This window comes from Vanessa cardui, chromosome 7 (assembly GCF_905220365.1).
Source record: "Vanessa cardui chromosome 7, ilVanCard2.1, whole genome shotgun sequence".
In the NCBI taxonomy this organism is placed as follows: Eukaryota; Metazoa; Arthropoda; class Insecta; order Lepidoptera; family Nymphalidae; genus Vanessa; species Vanessa cardui.
In genome coordinates, this window is record NC_061129.1 from 11,069,606 (window position 1) to 11,088,139 (window position 18,534).

At 32.6% G+C, this 18,534-nt stretch overlaps 2 protein-coding genes across 2 annotated transcripts; both read left to right on the forward strand.

The window, feature by feature from the left end:
- The first annotated feature begins 6,154 nt into the window (after positions 1–6,154).
- LOC124531246 lies at positions 6,155–8,590 on the forward strand. Its single transcript, XM_047105744.1, has one exon. The coding sequence runs from the start codon at positions 7,664–7,666 to the stop codon at positions 8,453–8,455; it is 792 nt and encodes a 263-aa protein (XP_046961700.1). The 5' UTR covers positions 6,155–7,663; the 3' UTR covers positions 8,456–8,590.
- A 1,599-nt stretch (positions 8,591–10,189) lies between these two features.
- Positions 10,190–12,215, forward strand: LOC124531219 (ultraviolet-B receptor UVR8). The gene is made up of 3 exons (XM_047105712.1): positions 10,190–10,375; positions 10,458–11,307; positions 11,479–12,215. Exons 1-3 carry the CDS (start codon positions 10,346–10,348, stop codon positions 11,715–11,717), a joined length of 1,119 nt encoding a protein of 372 aa, XP_046961668.1. The 5' UTR covers positions 10,190–10,345; the 3' UTR covers positions 11,718–12,215.
- Positions 12,216–18,534: the final 6,319 nt, after the last annotated feature.

The window sequence follows — 18,534 nt, forward strand, 5'->3', positions numbered from 1 at the left end:
GTGCACACGTATCTCTTGCCTTTCTTCTTTCCGATAGACATATACCTGTATATGGTTGCCAGAAATTCTGAAATATAACAAACTAGCGACCAGCTCCGGCTTCGCACGGGTACTTGATATATATCGTTATTTTAGAAGCAAATTCAAATTCCGTTGAGTATTTTTGTCGTGAAAGAGTAACAAACGTACTTACATCCATCCTTATAAATTTTCGCATTTATAATAATCTTACTAAGGATAGTAGGATTATACTAAACGAAATGTTTTCATTTTGCTCGCACAGAATTTACATACGAAGACAAGACTAGGTAGGTGCATCTTGTATTTGTTCGGAATCTAGACACGCGGTACCGTGTTAAGCCAAGTACAAATAACAGATTTCTAACTAGGGTCATCATCTTAATATCTTTGCCAAAATAATATCTGTATATTTCTCATTGCGTGAAAATGTTACAGTGTACAGTGTGAGTGTGGCCTTTCAACAAGACTATATTTGTTTTACTTTCGGTTTTGACAAATATTTACAACGGTACGTCAAATGATGATATCACAAATTCAATTTAAATGACATTTAAAACAAATTCTGTTATCGTATAAAGATTTTGGTATTTTTATTACGATTGAAGACTATTGGAAAATACTCGTTTATTGCGATCGGATGTTCTTCAATGGTGTCAAATGTAATCGACCGTGACGCGCTCCGTGATCATTCCTTTGATGTTATCCTTCATAGAGGCATTTGAGCTTATTCCATTTTCTTTCTTTGATCAATCTCGTTTGTATACACACGAAGCATTTTTAAATCGGATTAATTTCTAATTCAATTGTTAAGTGCTACAGTAACTTCTGTTAATCTATTCCCTTACTCAAGACACATCTATTTTGTTATCGTGTATTTTCTTAGAGTAATGTAAATGAAAAATAAAATGTTAACATTACCGTTATGGCTACTTCCATTTAGCTCATACCCCCAATTGGAATGAATTTTGGAAAATTATATATATTGATAGAAAGTGTTAATCACAAAAAACATTAATAATTTGTTTTCTAGATTTTACCTAGAAAATGAAATTTGCGGGTATTTTTTTTTTAATATAATGACATATGCACTATATTATCGAAGCTTATAGATATTCATATGTATACCTGAATACAAATCAGTTGGAAGTATTGGCTAAACGGAAGTTTGTACGCTGCCTTAAACTTTTTCTTATTGAAATATATAAATATTGTAGATCCTTAAGGAAATAATTTATTATATTGATAACAAATTAATGAAAATATATTTTATATAATCAAATTTAGTGAGTAATGAATGGTTTTACCATTTCGTTTTCATAACAATGAAGGAACTATGAACAGTGCTATATGAATAATTGAAACTTCAAACAAATGTTATCACCCTGTGAGATGTGAAAACTGCTGATTTTGTCACAATCGTGGCTAATGACGGCAAATGACGTCTCAATTCTGAAAATGACGGTGCTTTTTTTGGCTACGTTTTATAGAACTGCTAACTTCTTGTTAAGGGTGAAAATCTAATAACGTAAATGGATGTGTAAAAGTCATTAGAAATAAAAGATTTTAATTAAACTGGGAATTCAGTTATAAATCTTTAAATATCTCTTGAATACTACGTTTGATGAATTTGAGAAAAAATCCCTAAAATGGATTATTAGGAGATTTTATAAAAAAATATATGCTAAAATTTCTTAAAAATAATTTGCTATTAACAATGTAAATTAATTACGAGATAATTATCTAAATTAAATAAAAAGTATTACACGACAGGTACAGGTGATATGTACATTATACAGTTTTATTTTGATATGTATAACTCTGGCTTCTGTTGTAAGCCACAAAGGCGTTATATGGTAGAACTGCCAGTATAATCGTATATTCCCGGGCTGGTCATGAATCACGAGACTAACGCGATTTATTGCCCGGGATCCACGTGCGCCCAACTCTTTATTACCTTTGCCACACCAAAACGATATATTGTAATGAATATTTAAACAAGTACTTTCGAAGTCGTGTCAGCGATATCCAAAATATGGAAAACATCATATCACAAATGAAAAATAATGTGTAAGTGAATTGTGATTATATACATAGGGGCATATATAATATACAGTGTTTAACCTTAAAGAGCTTGGGTAATTATAAAAAATATCTAATAATAAAAAAATATTTTGACTTTTTTTACAACTTCATTAATATAATACGGTGGAGTTACGATTTACGCAAGGCGGCTGGCAGGAGCTTAATAAGAGTAGTCGAAGATCGATCGCAGTGGCGTGCTATTGGAGAGACCTATGTCCAGCAGTGGACGAAAAAAGGCTGTTGATGATGACGACGATAATGATTAATATAATTTTAAAATGACTGTAATATGTGCATAGTCTAAATCGGTGCCTGGGTGCAATTTTACACACTCTCTGATCCTTATTAGGAGCGTGAGCGTTCAAGAGTATTTTTCCTAATCCATACCCAAAGGGGGGTGAATTTAAAATAAAAATTGGAATAGTAATTCGCTTTTTAAATATTGAAATATCTATTTAGGATGGCATTTATGAATAAAGGTCAGTCGTCAAAGCGAATATTTACCCAATAAGAAGATAAATTGGAGCTGTAAGTTTGTATGGAGGTTCGTATTTTTTAAAGTTAAGACAATAATATAATAAGTAAGAATAAGATTTCTGTTTGTAAGAAAAACTAACATGTCAATGTTTTGTAATTGAAATCCCATTGTGTATACGGCTACTATGCCTAGTTTAGTCATACAAATAAAATATGGCAATATGTATTGAGGCTTTAAATGTGACTTAGAGTACATATGTTGTGGTTATTAAGAGAAAAAGCTTCGCCAATATATTTTAAAATAGCTTTTACATTTTATATTTTAAAGATGACGTATTCAAACTCTTTTTAATTTTCGGAACTTCTGTCGGAAATTCTCATAAATCAGCATTACAATATTCAGGTTTAAGATAAAACTAAATGTAGACGAAATTATATTGATCATTTAAAATAATTTGAAATAAGATGTAATATATTAAAGCAATACCGTTTCCAAGGCTTAAACGCTTCAATGTAAAGTCTAAATAATGCAAATATAAATAAATAAAATCAATACATTCCGTTCAAATAAGATTTATTTTATAAAAAGATTTATGTTATTTCACTTGCTTCGCGTAATCATTCTATAGACATAGAATACTACAAAATTTGAATAGGAACTATCCTAATTGTTTTATTAAGATAGTAACTGATGTCAGAAAGTCTAAAAATAAATAATTATAAATAATCGATAAATGCAAGATAAATGATAATTCTTAACGTTCCACGTATGATGTATCTATCACTTAAAAAAGTATCTATTTAGTTACAAATTTAGATCAAGGAAAATGAATACGTTAATTTATAGATAAGCTTAGACCTATTTATTAAAATCCGCCCCTATTTCAATAAACAAGATAGAAAGCCTCGATGTCAGTTAAACTATTTTAGGATTACGGACAAGATCCAAATCGGACAGATTCCAGTGTATTACAGTGGTTTAAGCATATCGTGGTTTGCTGAGTATTTACAGTACCCTGCACTAGGAGACCAACTTGATGAGTCCCTATTGATTTTCTTACACGTCTACTACTAAGCATATGTCAAATTATTTATATGCGAATTATCTTTCTGGTTAGTTGATTAGGTGATGTTATACAAATTATATAATATCATTTGTGTGGTCAGTGGTTAATGGTTACTTTCACAGATTGTAACCATTTAAATTTAATTACAATGTAAATATAATTGTTCATTTTTTAAAACCTTGTTTAACTCTGTCGTTGAACTTAGTTCTGAAACGCATAAATTAAATATAAATTTTCAATCATTTCGACATTATATCCGGCGTATTTGCTTCATTGAAATTGTCCCTAAAGTTTAAATTGAATCCGATTGATTAAATATAAATTGATGTATTAAAATAGATAATGTACATAAAAAACAAGTACAACAATAATTATCACATAGATTGTAATAGGTAGGTAAACCAATTAATGTTATTAAAATAATATAGGTAGGTAATATAGGTACGGTTGCGTGAATTCTAACGTGTATAAATTACTTTATTCATTTTAATTTCTTCATAAACCTCATAGAAAAAGAAACTATTTTAATAGATATATACATCTTTCCGAAAGTAATCATAAAAAATAAATTTATTAAAAAAAGTTTTATACGATTAGATCGATTCCTTCATAGGAGCATACAACCACCTCTTTTGAATATTTGCAGCTCAAAGAACTGCCAATGGTATTAATGTAAAATAAAAAAAGAACCTATATACATATAGTAGTCTCAATATCATCTTCTCTTTAAGTGTTTCAACGTGCATATTATTCTAATTTTACTAACTCATAACGGTTATGGTACCTTCCTGAAACTATTTCAATCTAAATTAAATTATTGCTCACAATAACAACGAGCTTAATCGTAACTGTTGTGTCCGTGTGTCGTTTTTTTACTGAGGTTGATTACAGCTCTTTCGAGGGTGGTACCTTGTAGTTTATGCCGCATGTATTAAAGGCACATTTTCGAAAGTCTATTTTTGCTTTATTCGCAAGTTTCTTTTGAAATTGTCCTCGAAGTAGTTTGTGACTCATATAAACGGCACGCTTAATCTATAGTATAACTATTTTTTCTTAATATTACCATATTAAGAAAAATTAGTTGGTCTACATCAGCTTCACATAAAATCAAAAAATAAATAATAAATTTAACAAAAAGAAAAACCGACTCCAAACAAAACACTATTTTAAAACAAATAAATATGCACTAAAAAGTAATAAAAAAATAATTACGTATTCAAAATTTTTTTTTGAGTCCTTCTAAGTAAAATGAAATGAAAAATATTAGACTACTTAAAAGTCGATTTACGATTATATAATGTAGTTATAATTGTTGTTATATTTGGAGTTGGTGCTCTAATTTCATTGAAATTCTCCCACATGTGCATTCCACCAGCCCACATTGGAACAGCGTGGTGGAGTATGTTCCAAACCCTCTCCTTAATGGAAAATGAGGCCTTTATCCAGCTGTGGGAAATTTACAGACTGTTACTTTACTTTTTTTACTTTTATGAGGGAGAAATCTCTTTACCAAACTCTATTCTATTTACTTAATAAAATACAATAGCAATTTGTATGATACATATTATACATACATAACTTCAACAACTAAAATAAACAAAAGTGAACAAATATGGATTGTGAATTGTAATATTATGTGTTCCGTTTGACGTCCGAAGTCCATTATGAGAGTACATCGTCTGATTTCCGCTGCAGGTCGCTAAATTTCATGACTTCCGTTTCCTACTCACGCCTACGGCGCCCCCTATACCCCTTTCTGGAACTAAACTGACAAGCAAATACACGCCGCCAAATTTGTCATTGTTGCGTCGTTTTTCCAAACGAGCAGTCGTTAAAAGTTAAATAATTATAATCAACTTTCGAGATTTAAAGTAGAAAGTTATTTTAAAACAAGTGTTGTTTGTCTTCCGTTTCTTGAAAAATCAAAATAAAAAGTTAAGTGTAAGTGTAGAGGGTAGTTCGAATTCTTCGGATATTTCATCGGATTCGTCGGAAAATGAATACGACGGACCACCAAGGGAGCGTCACAAGCGTGACTGATCGCGGGATCTGAATAAGAGGTTTGACTTATTGTCACAACAATTGGTGAGTCTTGTAAATAATATTTTAACTTAGAATTATACTAATTGTAAACCGGCGATACCACCCTCATTCTTCTATGCGCCAAATTATAAGACTAACATGTCTAATCTAGCTTCAACTTATATTCAAAGTTCGGCATATACTGACGAAAAATTTTTACGTGCGCCAGAAATAGAGGCGGGTAGTTTTGAATATTTGAGCGTTACTGTAAAAGAATCTTCTGTACCGAAAGCAATTCACTCACGTGATGACAAAATTTCCTGTTTTTATTGACTTAAGAGTGAATGAAGAACTTCGACGTCTGGAGGACTACTTTAGTCCATTACGTTGGTTCCAGATGGAACGGAGGTGTTGCTCCGTTAACTAATGCCTTTTTGGCACAAAACGAATACGTTAATACTGGTTTACAAAGCCTCGTTGACTGGTCAAATTCATCGGACGTTCAGCTTAAATCTTCGATTATTATTGAAAAATTGAAACAAACTTTTTAATAATTATTCTGGTTATAAGACAATTTCTCCCTATATTCTTCAATTCATTTGCGGTAAACGTGTCGAGGTTTTTGAATTACACCGTAGGGACCGCTTAAAGTAATTAAAGGATAAATTTAGAGAAAATACCCCCTTCTTGTGATTATATGTTTAACGCGAGTCTATTAACAGCATTTATACAAAAATATAGGTGGTATATATAAACTACAAAATCGGGTACCATCTGCTACTCGCACACGGACCATAACCTGAACCGTCGCCTTCTACTACCAATACAAAGCCATTTCGAGCTAGGGCAAATTCCAATAAAATTAAGCAAACCGAAAACAGAGATTCTGAGCAATTCCATCCAAATAACTCCTCAGCATATTTGTTGAGGGAGAGGGGACATAAAAATGCACCTAACGTAATATTAAAATTAATAAGAGGTGGTAAAATTAATAACAGGAATCACATTCAACTAAACATCTCCATTGGTTCTTCCGACATTGGATGTATAAAAATTCGAAGTCTAACATCACATTTAACGTGAATCGAAATGCAGAATTTAATTCAATTAAGTTTAGAACCCGCTCCCCTGACGCAGTCTTTCATATCTCCATTTTTTGTAATTCCCAAGACCAATCAAGGCGGTTGAATCACTGACATGAAACCGAGACATTTTCATCTTTACCACCATCAACAAGTCCCTGATTGCTTACAACATGGGGATTGGATGGTCAAACTGGATTTAAGCCAGGCTTATTCATCTTCCGATAAAAGAACAGCACAGGAGGTTTCTCCGGATCAGTTCTCAGGGTCGTCCCCTTAGATGATTTGTCTGTCATTCGGATTAGCTGCGTATCGCGGATTTTTGCTTCAGTAACACACTGGACGCCCGAAATACTTCGCAGGAACGGCCTTCGACTAATGGTCTATTCAGATGATTATGTACTTGTACACCAGGACCTCTGTCCTGGTGTACTCTCAAAACATCTCTATGTTTTGAGAGTTCAAGTAAAGATGGCCATACGTTTTTGAGCAGCCTAGATAGGTGGATCAATTGAAGATTCAATTATGACACCAGCGAGATTAATAAACTTTCTAGGAATTGTATGGGATACAAAATCCAACACCAAGTCCCTGTCCTTAGAAAAATACAGAAAATTCGTCAGAATTTGCGCGTGCAGCTTGCGACCGGCAGTTGGAACCTAATGCAGGCGCAACGCCTCGTAGGATATCTCAACTTTGCAACCTTCATCACCCACCGGGGAAGGTTGCATTGCCGAGTCCTGCAGTACCACACCAACAAGCTATCCTCGGGTATCCTAGCTTATCAAAGCAGTATCCGGACGAGGTACGTACAGAGCTGGACTGGAGGTTAGAGCACATCAGTCAGAGGACACCCATTCATCCTCAGAGAATGGCCACGAACCACGTCATCACTGACGCGTTGGACATTCAATGAGGAGCCCTTATAAGCAACGAAATGATAAAAGGGTCAGGGAACACCACCAGACCGAATGGCACTGCAATTTGAAGGAGATGTACGCAGTGAGAGCAGCCATATCCTCCAGAACAACTTCGCTCCAAGACTCGAGAATAATTCTTCAGTGCGATAACAGAACAGTTGTTTTCTATAAAAAGAACGAGGGAGGAAGCTGGTCACGACAATTGCTAGATCTGACTCAAAATCGGCTGGCTCTAGTGGACCACTTCAATGTTGTACTTCTCCCTCACCACCTACCGGTACTGTACAGCACTGAAGCCGACCACCTCAATGTTGTACTTCTCCCTCACCACCTACCGGGACTGTACAACACCGAAGCTGACCACCTCTCGCGAAATCACGCCAGCTCCGAGTGGCATCTCACAGAAGAAGCAACCACGAGGCTGTTCAATCTGTGGGAAACACCAGACAGTTATATTCGCGTTACGGACAGCACACGTAGTAACAAACTATGTTACTCTAGACTTGCTAGACGCAAACGACTGTTTTTAAGACGTCTTCAGCAGATCCTGGCACGATCGACTGGCATGGTTGCTTCCACCGTCCAATCTGATACCCAGGGTGCTAGGCCACCTCAACTCAGCATCAGGTCAGTACAAAATAGTGGCACCCAAGTGGAAGAAGCCTTTTTGGCCTCGACCTTTAAAATTCAGAGATCTGAGCAACAGTCTGGCGGACACATTGACAATGATACTGCCTGCTTAAGTCAGCAGTCTACGCCTGGAAGCTTGTCTTATCTCTGGTGAGACGCGCTGACGGAGACATCGCAGGAGAAAAAGCTTGACGACCTCCGTGGTCGAGTGGTGTGTGCACCGGTTTTCATGGGTGCGCCGCTCCGGGTTCGATTCCCGGTCGAGTCGATGTAGATTACCATTGGTTTTCTGTGTTGTCTTGGGTCTGGGTGTTTGTGGTGCCGTCGTTGCTCTTGATTTTCCATAACACAAGTGCTTAGCGGCTTACATTGGGATCAGAGTAATGTATTTGATGTTGTCTCATATTTATTATTTATTAAAATAGAGAGTCTTCGATAAGGACATGCGCCCCTAATTGAAAAAGTAGGTTAGATTTTGTCAGGGAAATAGCATCATCTCTCGTATACATGAACCAGCAAATGGAGCTAGATACTTCGATTACCTGTATTAATGTCATCGAACCATTCTAATTTATAAATCAGTTATAGGATCCGTTTGTGAAACTATATCTGATATAAAAATAGTGTCAAGCCCAATAGTGAAATTCAAATCTATTTTCCTGGCAAATACCTTCACCTCCTAAATTACCTATATGGGATGCAAGAATTTTAATTTCGCTATTTAAAGCATTATAATACAGATTGTATAGTGTGTTATATCAAATATCCAGACACATGTCACTATTTTGCTGTTAGCTTCGGGCCGCAGAGTACATGACCTTACTCTTTTACGTGTTGAAAGTGTCCATTTTATAGATAATGTACTTTATATTACCTTGCGTCCCATATTTGGATCGAAAACCGATTCATCTTCATATCAACAATTAAGTTGGACTTTCGTGGCTACTCCTGACCGAAACATCGATGCAGTATACTGGCTATGTTCTCTAGTGCACGTGACACGGCAAATCAGAGGGAATATAAAAAATCTATTTTTAACAACCTGAGGCCTTACTAGACAAGCTACTGCAGCGATGATTGTGGTTGGATAAAAGGTGTTTAAGCTGATTCTGGTATTCAAACATCAGCTGGAAGTTTTAGAGGAGCAATGTCATCTTTAAATTGGGTAGAAAATTACCACATTAATGACATATTAAGTAAAGGTAACTAACTGGCAACATGAGCTTTCATTTAAGAAGTTCTATCAAAAACATATTATTAATACATCAAATGCAGAGATAACTACTAAAAAATCTCTTGCTCATTATTTGATTTATGTTTATTTGAATTCATTAGTTAAAGTTATATGATTTTCTTTAATGAATTTAAATTATTTACTTAATGCCATATTTCAATTAAATAATAATTAATCACATTGTTGCGTTTTAAATAATATTTTATTACAAATACAAGCCACCAGGAGATAACAAACAAGTCTCTCATAATGGACTTCGGACGTCAAACGGAACACATAATATAAAAATTTTACCTTCCAATAAAATTTGTATTATGTTTCCTAAGACGTCCGAAGTCCAGGAAAGGTCTTCCTGGGGCTACATCCATCCATTATGAGCCAAACAATGACAAATTTGGCGGCGTGTATTTGCTTGTCAGTTTAGTTCCAGAAAGGGGTATAGGGGGCGCCGTAGGCGTGAGTAGGAAACGGAAGTCATGAAATTTAGCGACCTGCAGCGGAAATCAGACGATGTACTCTCATAATGGACTTCGGACGTCTTAGGAAACATAATACAAATTTTATTGGAAGGTAAAATTTTTATATTAGTTTTATTATTCCAAATAGCAACACTGATTTTGTTTTCCAGTTTCCATTTTCGTTGACAATTGACAGATAACTTTATCAAACTGACATTGACCGTGGTTTGTTGTTTTATTCTGATTTTTAGGCTATGTATGCCCAATAGTTGTAAATATTCATTTTTTTGTGATACTTTTAAAATTATGATATATAGAACTCAAATCATATTTTAGTATACATAACATAAACATGAATCCTGTTGTTGAAATATGGACATGGGTAATACGTATTATTCATATAACATAGAGTTTTTTTGTTAACTATAACTAGAGTCAGCTTTAACATTATAATTACATTACAGGGTGCTAACTCTCATGGCCAATTGGCACTCGATGTAACCAGTGAACAAGTCGATAAGCCTACTAAATTGCAAACAGAATTTTATGACAAGATTAAGCAGATAGCCTGTGGTGGCGCTCATTCTGTATTATTAGACAGTCAGGGCAAGCTTTTTTCATGTGGCTGGAATTCTAAAAAACAACTAGGACATAAAACGGAAGTGTATACATTTAGTCGCATATGGCGATTAAGTGGTATAACATTTACGAATATAGCATGTGGATGGGACTTTAGTTGTGGTGTCACAGATGAACATTACCTATTTGTTTGGGGCTCTAATAGTCATGGTCAGCTAGGTTTACCAAAAGAACATTTCGGAGAACATGTGGAACCCGTTAGACTTCAAGTTAATGTGTGTGCAATTTCCATGGGGCTGAGACATACAGCGATGATAAATTCAAAAGGAGAGGTTTGGACAACTGGTTGTGGCAGGCACGGCCAGCTAGGATTAGGTGAAGATATTCTAAATTCAGATAGATTTCAAAAAGTCCCTAAATTAACCAAAATATCACACATTGCTTGTGGCCAGAATCATACAGTAGGATGGTGCTCGGAAGAAAATGCTTTGTATGTTTGGGGTGATAACAGACATGGCCAGTTGTTGCTTAGTTCCCAAGAATACAAGAAAATTTTTACACCACAGAAAATTGATATAAGTGTAAGAAAAGAAGTGAAAAAGTTGTTAAGTGGTTGGACTAATGTTTTATTATGGTTGCAAGATGGATCACTGCTTACATGGGGAAGGAATAACAAAGCACAACTTGGGACGGTGGCTGAATTTTCTGGGAAGATTTTTTATATTAAATTACCAGGTATCTTATTATTTTAATATGACATAACTATTGATTTAACATTTAATAAACATTCTTTGGACTTTAATTAAAGATGTTTTGAATTTAATATGTAATTAGATACTTAAGTTATAAATAATATCTTTTATGTTGCATATTTCATGCATATTTAATTTGTGTTTTATCTTTCAGATGACAGGCAAGTAGAGGATGTTGCATTAGGTTCTGAGCATACCTTGTGCCTGGCTACTGACAAAACAGTTTGGGCCTGGGGCTGGAATGAACATGCAAACACAGGATTACCCAGCATGGAAGAATTTATAAGTTGTCCTATGCAAGTACCAATTGAAACAAAGTCAGAAATAAAACAAATATTCGCCGGAGGAGCTCATAATTTTGTAGTAACAGACTGTGATTTAGAATCAAAATAACAAAGCAATTCAATTATACATACAATGTAATATATATAGTATTAAGACATATCTGTGTAGTGCATAAACCAATGGTGCTACATAAACTTTATTTAAATTACACTGAAACAACAATTAGTGCTCAGCATATGTCTGCTTGATTTAATTTTGTAATATGCTCCAACTAGTATATTTCTTACATTAAAGGTACTGTGCCGAAAATCTTACAGCAATAATAAACAATAACTGTCCAAAATTTTAAATAAATGGTTAAAGAATGGATGAGAGATCCAAATAAACTCATGTTCTTAAATATATCCTACATTGTGGGAAGTTACTCAATATTGTTAAATTCAATAATTACTAATATAAACTTTATTCGACAATGCTTTTAGAGACAGTTTTGAAGAGAAAGTGAGAAGTTTTCACTAACTTACTAATAGTTACAATGTTAACAAGAGCTGTGATTTTGTTGATAATAATAATTTTGTTATAAACAATAAAGTATTATTAAACGAATGAGACATTTTTACTCCTATCTTAATTTTTTACATAAATGAGTGACAAATACTTCTTCCAAACAGTTTAATTTATATGTTAAGTTTAACTACACAAACCATGGAAATTTTGAAAAAAATAAAATTTATAAGGTTTAATTGCGAAATTACTGAACCATTAAATTAATAATAATGATTTATTTTCTCAAGAATGAGTATTAAATATGTATATTACAATAATGTTTGAATAAAAAAAGTACTATATTAAAACCGAATCATGGTTAAATACATATGTTTTCATTATTACAAGCATTATACAGCATAAATAATTTATAAAATTGAAATACTTCTTTTTCTTGCTTTATTTTGGGACTTTTGTCCAACACAAATACGTCAGTCCCATTGAATTGAAATACTTGTTATTGCATACTATTATATAATGCTGAAGGGTTTGTTTCTATGTATTTGTGTAGTAGATTCGTTGAGAAAATCGTATAAGTCTTATAACAACGAGGTCTGAACTGTAGAATGAATCCGTGCGGAGCAGCTTCTTCAATAATAATCTTTAAGTAATTTGTTTCTTTGGACCAATTGATTTCTTTAGTATGTAAATGAAATTATGAATAGGGATATAGGTTTCTGTTATTCCAGAACAAACCTGTATGTTTAATTGTTTCGTGACTACTACAAATATGACATTCTATTTGGTCCATTTTCGAAGTTTTTAGCAAATGTAAAATGGTAAAACAATATCAACTCCGACCCAATTGATACATATAGCGGCTAAGAGTTTGACTAGCATTTTTCATGAATCCGGGATTGAGGAATTCGGGAATCTGAAATATCGGGAATATATACAGATATATTTCCATACTTTTTATGAAAGGAGAATATTTTTAATTTTGGTACCTAAGTTGTTATCGCTAACGTGTGATAGTTGTAAACTCTTCGTAGGTAGGTAAACGTGTGAAAAACCTATTCTCAAGTCAAGTATATTCGTTAAGATTTGCGTAGGTACTATTGCGTAAGTGTATACAATGGTAGGTAATATTCTATTCCCAATATTCAATACCTAATAAGAAAATAGATTGTTGTTTTAACATTCAGTTAACAATCATTAGGTATGTAAACAATAAAAGATCTATGTCGTCCACCGTCCATATATGAGTAACGTCGTAATTCAATGTAGCTCCGATATGCAAACTTGGCTAATGAAGTTTAGTTAAGCCGGCTCGTACGATCCAATCTCCCGCTAGGCCTAATTCCGCCGATGTAATGCTAACTGGAAAGGATCTTAATACAACAGATTTGTTTAGAGTTTTATTTAATAGTATGATTTATTTACGACTGGCGATCTGCTTCGGTTTCGAAATGCTGCAATTTATTTATAAAGAAAGAGATTTATGCATTAAACAAAAAATAAAATATTGGTATATTATTAAATGTTTTATTTATAACTCGTAAGTTATGGCATAAAAGAAAAATATGGACAGATAATTTTAATGCGAAAATAGGTCATAATTTATCCAATGCTTACTTACTTAGATTTAATTTGGACAATTCTTACTACCAAGTCAACGTAAATGTTGACTTGGTAGTAAGAATTGTCACTTATCCGATAATCCGCATCGCAGTGCACGGTTTATTTTGAGCATTTATTTCACGAATAAAATCTGTACAAATCTATAAATGAAATATTTTGTTATAATATCTTTTTATAGTTTAACGTTTACGTTACAGTAGAATACGATTGTAATAAAAATACTACTTGTTATCAACTAATAGTTAAAACTTAAAAATGTCATTTCCAGCAGATAATGATATTATGTGTCTAGAGTTTCGGATATTGCAATTTCCCAGCGCTCACGCCCACTGCACCCTTCCATCTCGTTGCCCATCACAGCAACAACACTTGACGTTCATAAAACAATTCTCGCTGCAGCCATTCTTGTGTGACTAAGTTGAAGTATCTATTAATCACATTCATATCAAGGAACAAAAAACATTGTTAACTCTTGTCTTACTCACCAGAAAGGGTGCTTATTTCTTTTTCAATTAATTCCTTATATGAAATTTTTTTTAAATTTAGAAGTAGGTTAAAATCTTCATTAGAAATAGTTAATGAAATATTCTATCTTATAATTTTACTTTCTTGAACAGTAACATTGACGTAGTCAAGTTAAGTAGTTCCATGATTTGCATAGAAAAAATGGATAAGAATATGTAGGATCACAGATTGCTTTTTCTAAGTAAAGATTTCATACAAAAAGGATATTTGCCGAGCCAGTCAGCGAGCATTCGCGCTCAGCGCCTAAGACGCAAAACGTGCCTGCGTTAACAAATGCCGGTATATTTTTTACTATATATTACAAAGACTAAGCTATACTATACATACTTATATGTTTTACAAAATAAAAAAATATGTTTAATTTTATGCACAATATATAAAAATGGAAAAAGTATATAAATATAGTCTTAGAGTGAGGTTACAATAATTATGATGTAAGTATAAAATTTAGTTATAATATTGTAAAAGTAATAATGGTTGGAGATGTATTTTCTTTATTTAAATATTTTCCATGAATTTAATACTTACCTATGAAAACTGAAAATAATAATATTAGGTAAGTAAATTAATACAATATGTTTGTAATGTTATATTATCGTGCGATAAAATAACAATATTTAAAAGAGCACTTAAAAAGCAATGAAATCTATTAACATTTAAAGTAATAAGTATGTTTATTCTAGGCTCGCTTCAATATTCAGAGAAGCTGGACTTATAAGAAATCATTTTCTTATTAAGTTATGTCAACAGTTTTGGTAAGTGTATACATTTAGGTATAAAATGTTGTTTGCCCATATGAAATAATATGAACTGAAATTTCGATTTGTAGAGTTATGCTAAAATGGTTATTATTTTGCTATTTGAAGATTTATACTTAATATTTTCATAACATTTTTATATAATTATATATTATTGTTTTATAGTCTACTTAAAATAAATATGAAAATTATTGCTAGAAAAAATAATATAACACTTACTAATTTCTAATAACTCGTTCTAGAGTTGTCTTCAATCAATTTGTAAATTTATATTTTTTTTCTATGTTTAACTCATGATTTTTTTTAAATAATTGTCTTAATTTTCATTGATCATATTATTACTTTGCTCAATGTCATCAATTTTTATATTTTAATTTTAATCTGTTATTTTATATTTTGGCCAACGTGTGTTTAATATACGTTTGTGTGTGTGTAATATAGTTTATACGTTTTATTCTTCTTAGTTCCAAATGAACTTGTAATCGGTGGAAACATAATTGGTTTATGTATTTATTTTTGTATGAATTATTTTCAATTGATTGCTTGTAATACTGTTTGTTTCCCAATAAATAAATAGTTTTTGTCTTTAATGCTAACAAAAACAAAAAAACGATTATACCATATTTCTTCGGCCATTGACTGAAAATTAAAAGAAAAAAAATAGTTACTGCAAGTCACAATAACAGAGTAAATCTAAACTTCTTTAATTGTCAAAATGTGAAGCTTATCTGTGAAGTTGAAATTTAATGTCTATTACCTATACTTTTATGCGAGGTTCTTCCTTAAAAGGAAAAGTTTGTAAACGAGGGCGCATACATACAAATAGCTCTTAAGCTATTTTCACGAGTAGATAATTTTTATAGAAAGATAAATGTTTGGTAGCATTTTTGGTAATACTAATCCCCGTAAAACTATATTCCTATATTTAGTTAGAATTAAAAGAAGAAACAGTTATTTAATAAATAGTTATGAAACAGTATATATGTAAGTCAACTGTTATTTACGTGGATTTTTATCTGAAATTTTAGTATATGATGGACGTCATGTTGAACCTTCGTTATGATACAGTCAATATTTCATATAATTGAGTTTCGGCGCTCGTAATTTTATTGGACGTGACTACCGTTAGCAGTTACACTGAATTTCCGTAGTTTAAAACAAAATACCTTTTATCTTTCCTTAATACGATATTTGAAACTTGTGATCTAACTTCTTAAAATAGTCATTTATGTACTTCTATTTATGAATACGAAATAAAATGAGCTTATGTTCGAGATAAATTAAATATTGAAATGAATAAGTTATTTAATCAATATTGGAGACGTTTTTACCTAGCCCTCGCCGATACTAAATATTTAAATATGCCGCAGTGCGCGAAGTCTTAAATAAAACATGTCTGCAAGCGAAATGAATTTTTCACGTTGACTGGCCCTCAGAAAGCTCGTACGCCTCCTGCAATTATTTAACCGGTCAACGCTCGCTCTACATCTCGACATTCATTCCGGCACGATTTTTAAAGGGCCTAACTAAGATGCTGTTGGAGGAGGTCGTTGAACAACATGAAATATTATAGAAAATAGTAGTGTAGAAAGGATATTAATATTGTTTAATTTAAGTAATAAGGTTACATATCCAACCTCTAAATTCTGGCAGGTGAACAAAAAAAAAAGTTACGTATTTACGTGTGTGATTAATTACCAGATTTGTAAAATTTAAATAACTTAATAATATTTCATTAAAATATAGTTTGTGGCGTGTTTGGACGTATACCAAAGTGGTGGTTAGTGTGGAGACATTATTAATATAATATATCAGTTTACATAAATTCAATTTAAGATACGTGAAAATTAAGCCTCACAATTATAACGCAGTCCACATTAAATCACAATATATTATTTAAATTTTTAAATTATAGCATAGATAAACATTTTAATTGTTGAAACATGTTAACTACAATTCGGGACTATTTTATCACATTACTTTATTATTGTTATAAAAGCAAAATTAAGCTAGCGAACCTAAAATCCTGTTAAAAAAAGAAGGTAACACATACGTTTTAAGCGTTTTGTTTACATGATATTCAGTGCAAGATCGTATTATATATGCATTCTAGACTAGACAGGGGTTAAATGACACGAGTTAGAAAAAAAAAGTATTCTACCCTTCCTTGGAGTTAAAATTTGCTTCATAACAATTTTCATCAGATTTGGTTCATTGGTTTGGTAGTAAAAGAGCAGCAGCAGACAGACAGTTACTTTCACATTTATAATATGAGAATAGATTCATTAAAACATTACATCTTGTTCCAAATACATATAATTATTATTAAACCTGCCATGAACTCCGTCACTAGAATATCTAACTTAAAGTCATTTTCGTGACAGCTTTAATCGTGATTTGCATTATTTTCCACGAAGATAAAGAGTTCTCTGCCTACCTAAAATGTAAATTCGTCGACGCTGGTATGCAAAGTTCACGCTTGATTGTATTTCCACGACCGAACGCGGGTCGAATTTTAAAATATTCGCTTGCTAATGAAATTTTACTTTAAAACCATATTTTTAATATTATTTTCAACCTACGTCATACATAAGAGTAAGCGGACAATTATATGTTATTAATATCTTAACTTTATTTTGTTATCATTATTGTTGATTGTGTTTAAAATTTTTTATGGCATAGTATGGCGGACGAGCACATGGGCCACCTGATGGTAAGTGGTAACCATCACCCATAGACAATGACGCTGTAAGAAATATTAACTATTCTTTACACCGTCAATGTGCCACCAACCTTGGGAACTAAGATGTTATGTCCCTTGTGCCTGTAGTTACACTGGCTCACTTACCCTTCAAACCGGAACACAATAATACTGAGTACTGTTATTTGGCGGAAGAATAACTGATGAGTGGGTGGTACCTACAGAGACTGGCTACCACCAAGTAAAATAATTAATGAAAATACAACAGAAAACAATACATAGATAATCTAAAAATATGGTAAGCAATGTACAAGTCGTATTGTGATTATGTGCCAGTAAGGTGCTTAGATATACCTACGCCTTATTTTATGAAATACATTTAAATAACTTCATAAAAGTACTCGTATTTCATCTCGTTAACAGAAGAGCTAGTATTGAAAATTGTATAATATAGAGATTGTTTCACTGAGAATTCTTAAAGAATTTTTTCCATTTCATAACTTGCATTACGTAGTCCGTGAAAAGCTATTATATCAGCCGGGGAATCTTATTTCCGTTTGAGGTAAAACGGACTCGGGTCGAACGGGGACGGCAGTCGAGAACACTTGCGATGTTGAAAATGTCTTTTTTATCGGACAATACAAAAGTAAAAATATAAGTAATTGGTGGGGATATGATTCGATCGACGCACACCACCAACCTCCATTTGACACACAGACAGTATTGCTTTTATATCTAGCAAATGTAAAAATAGAGATTCTAAATAACGTTTAAAGAAAGAAGTGTTCACCAAGTTGTTTACACATACACCGAG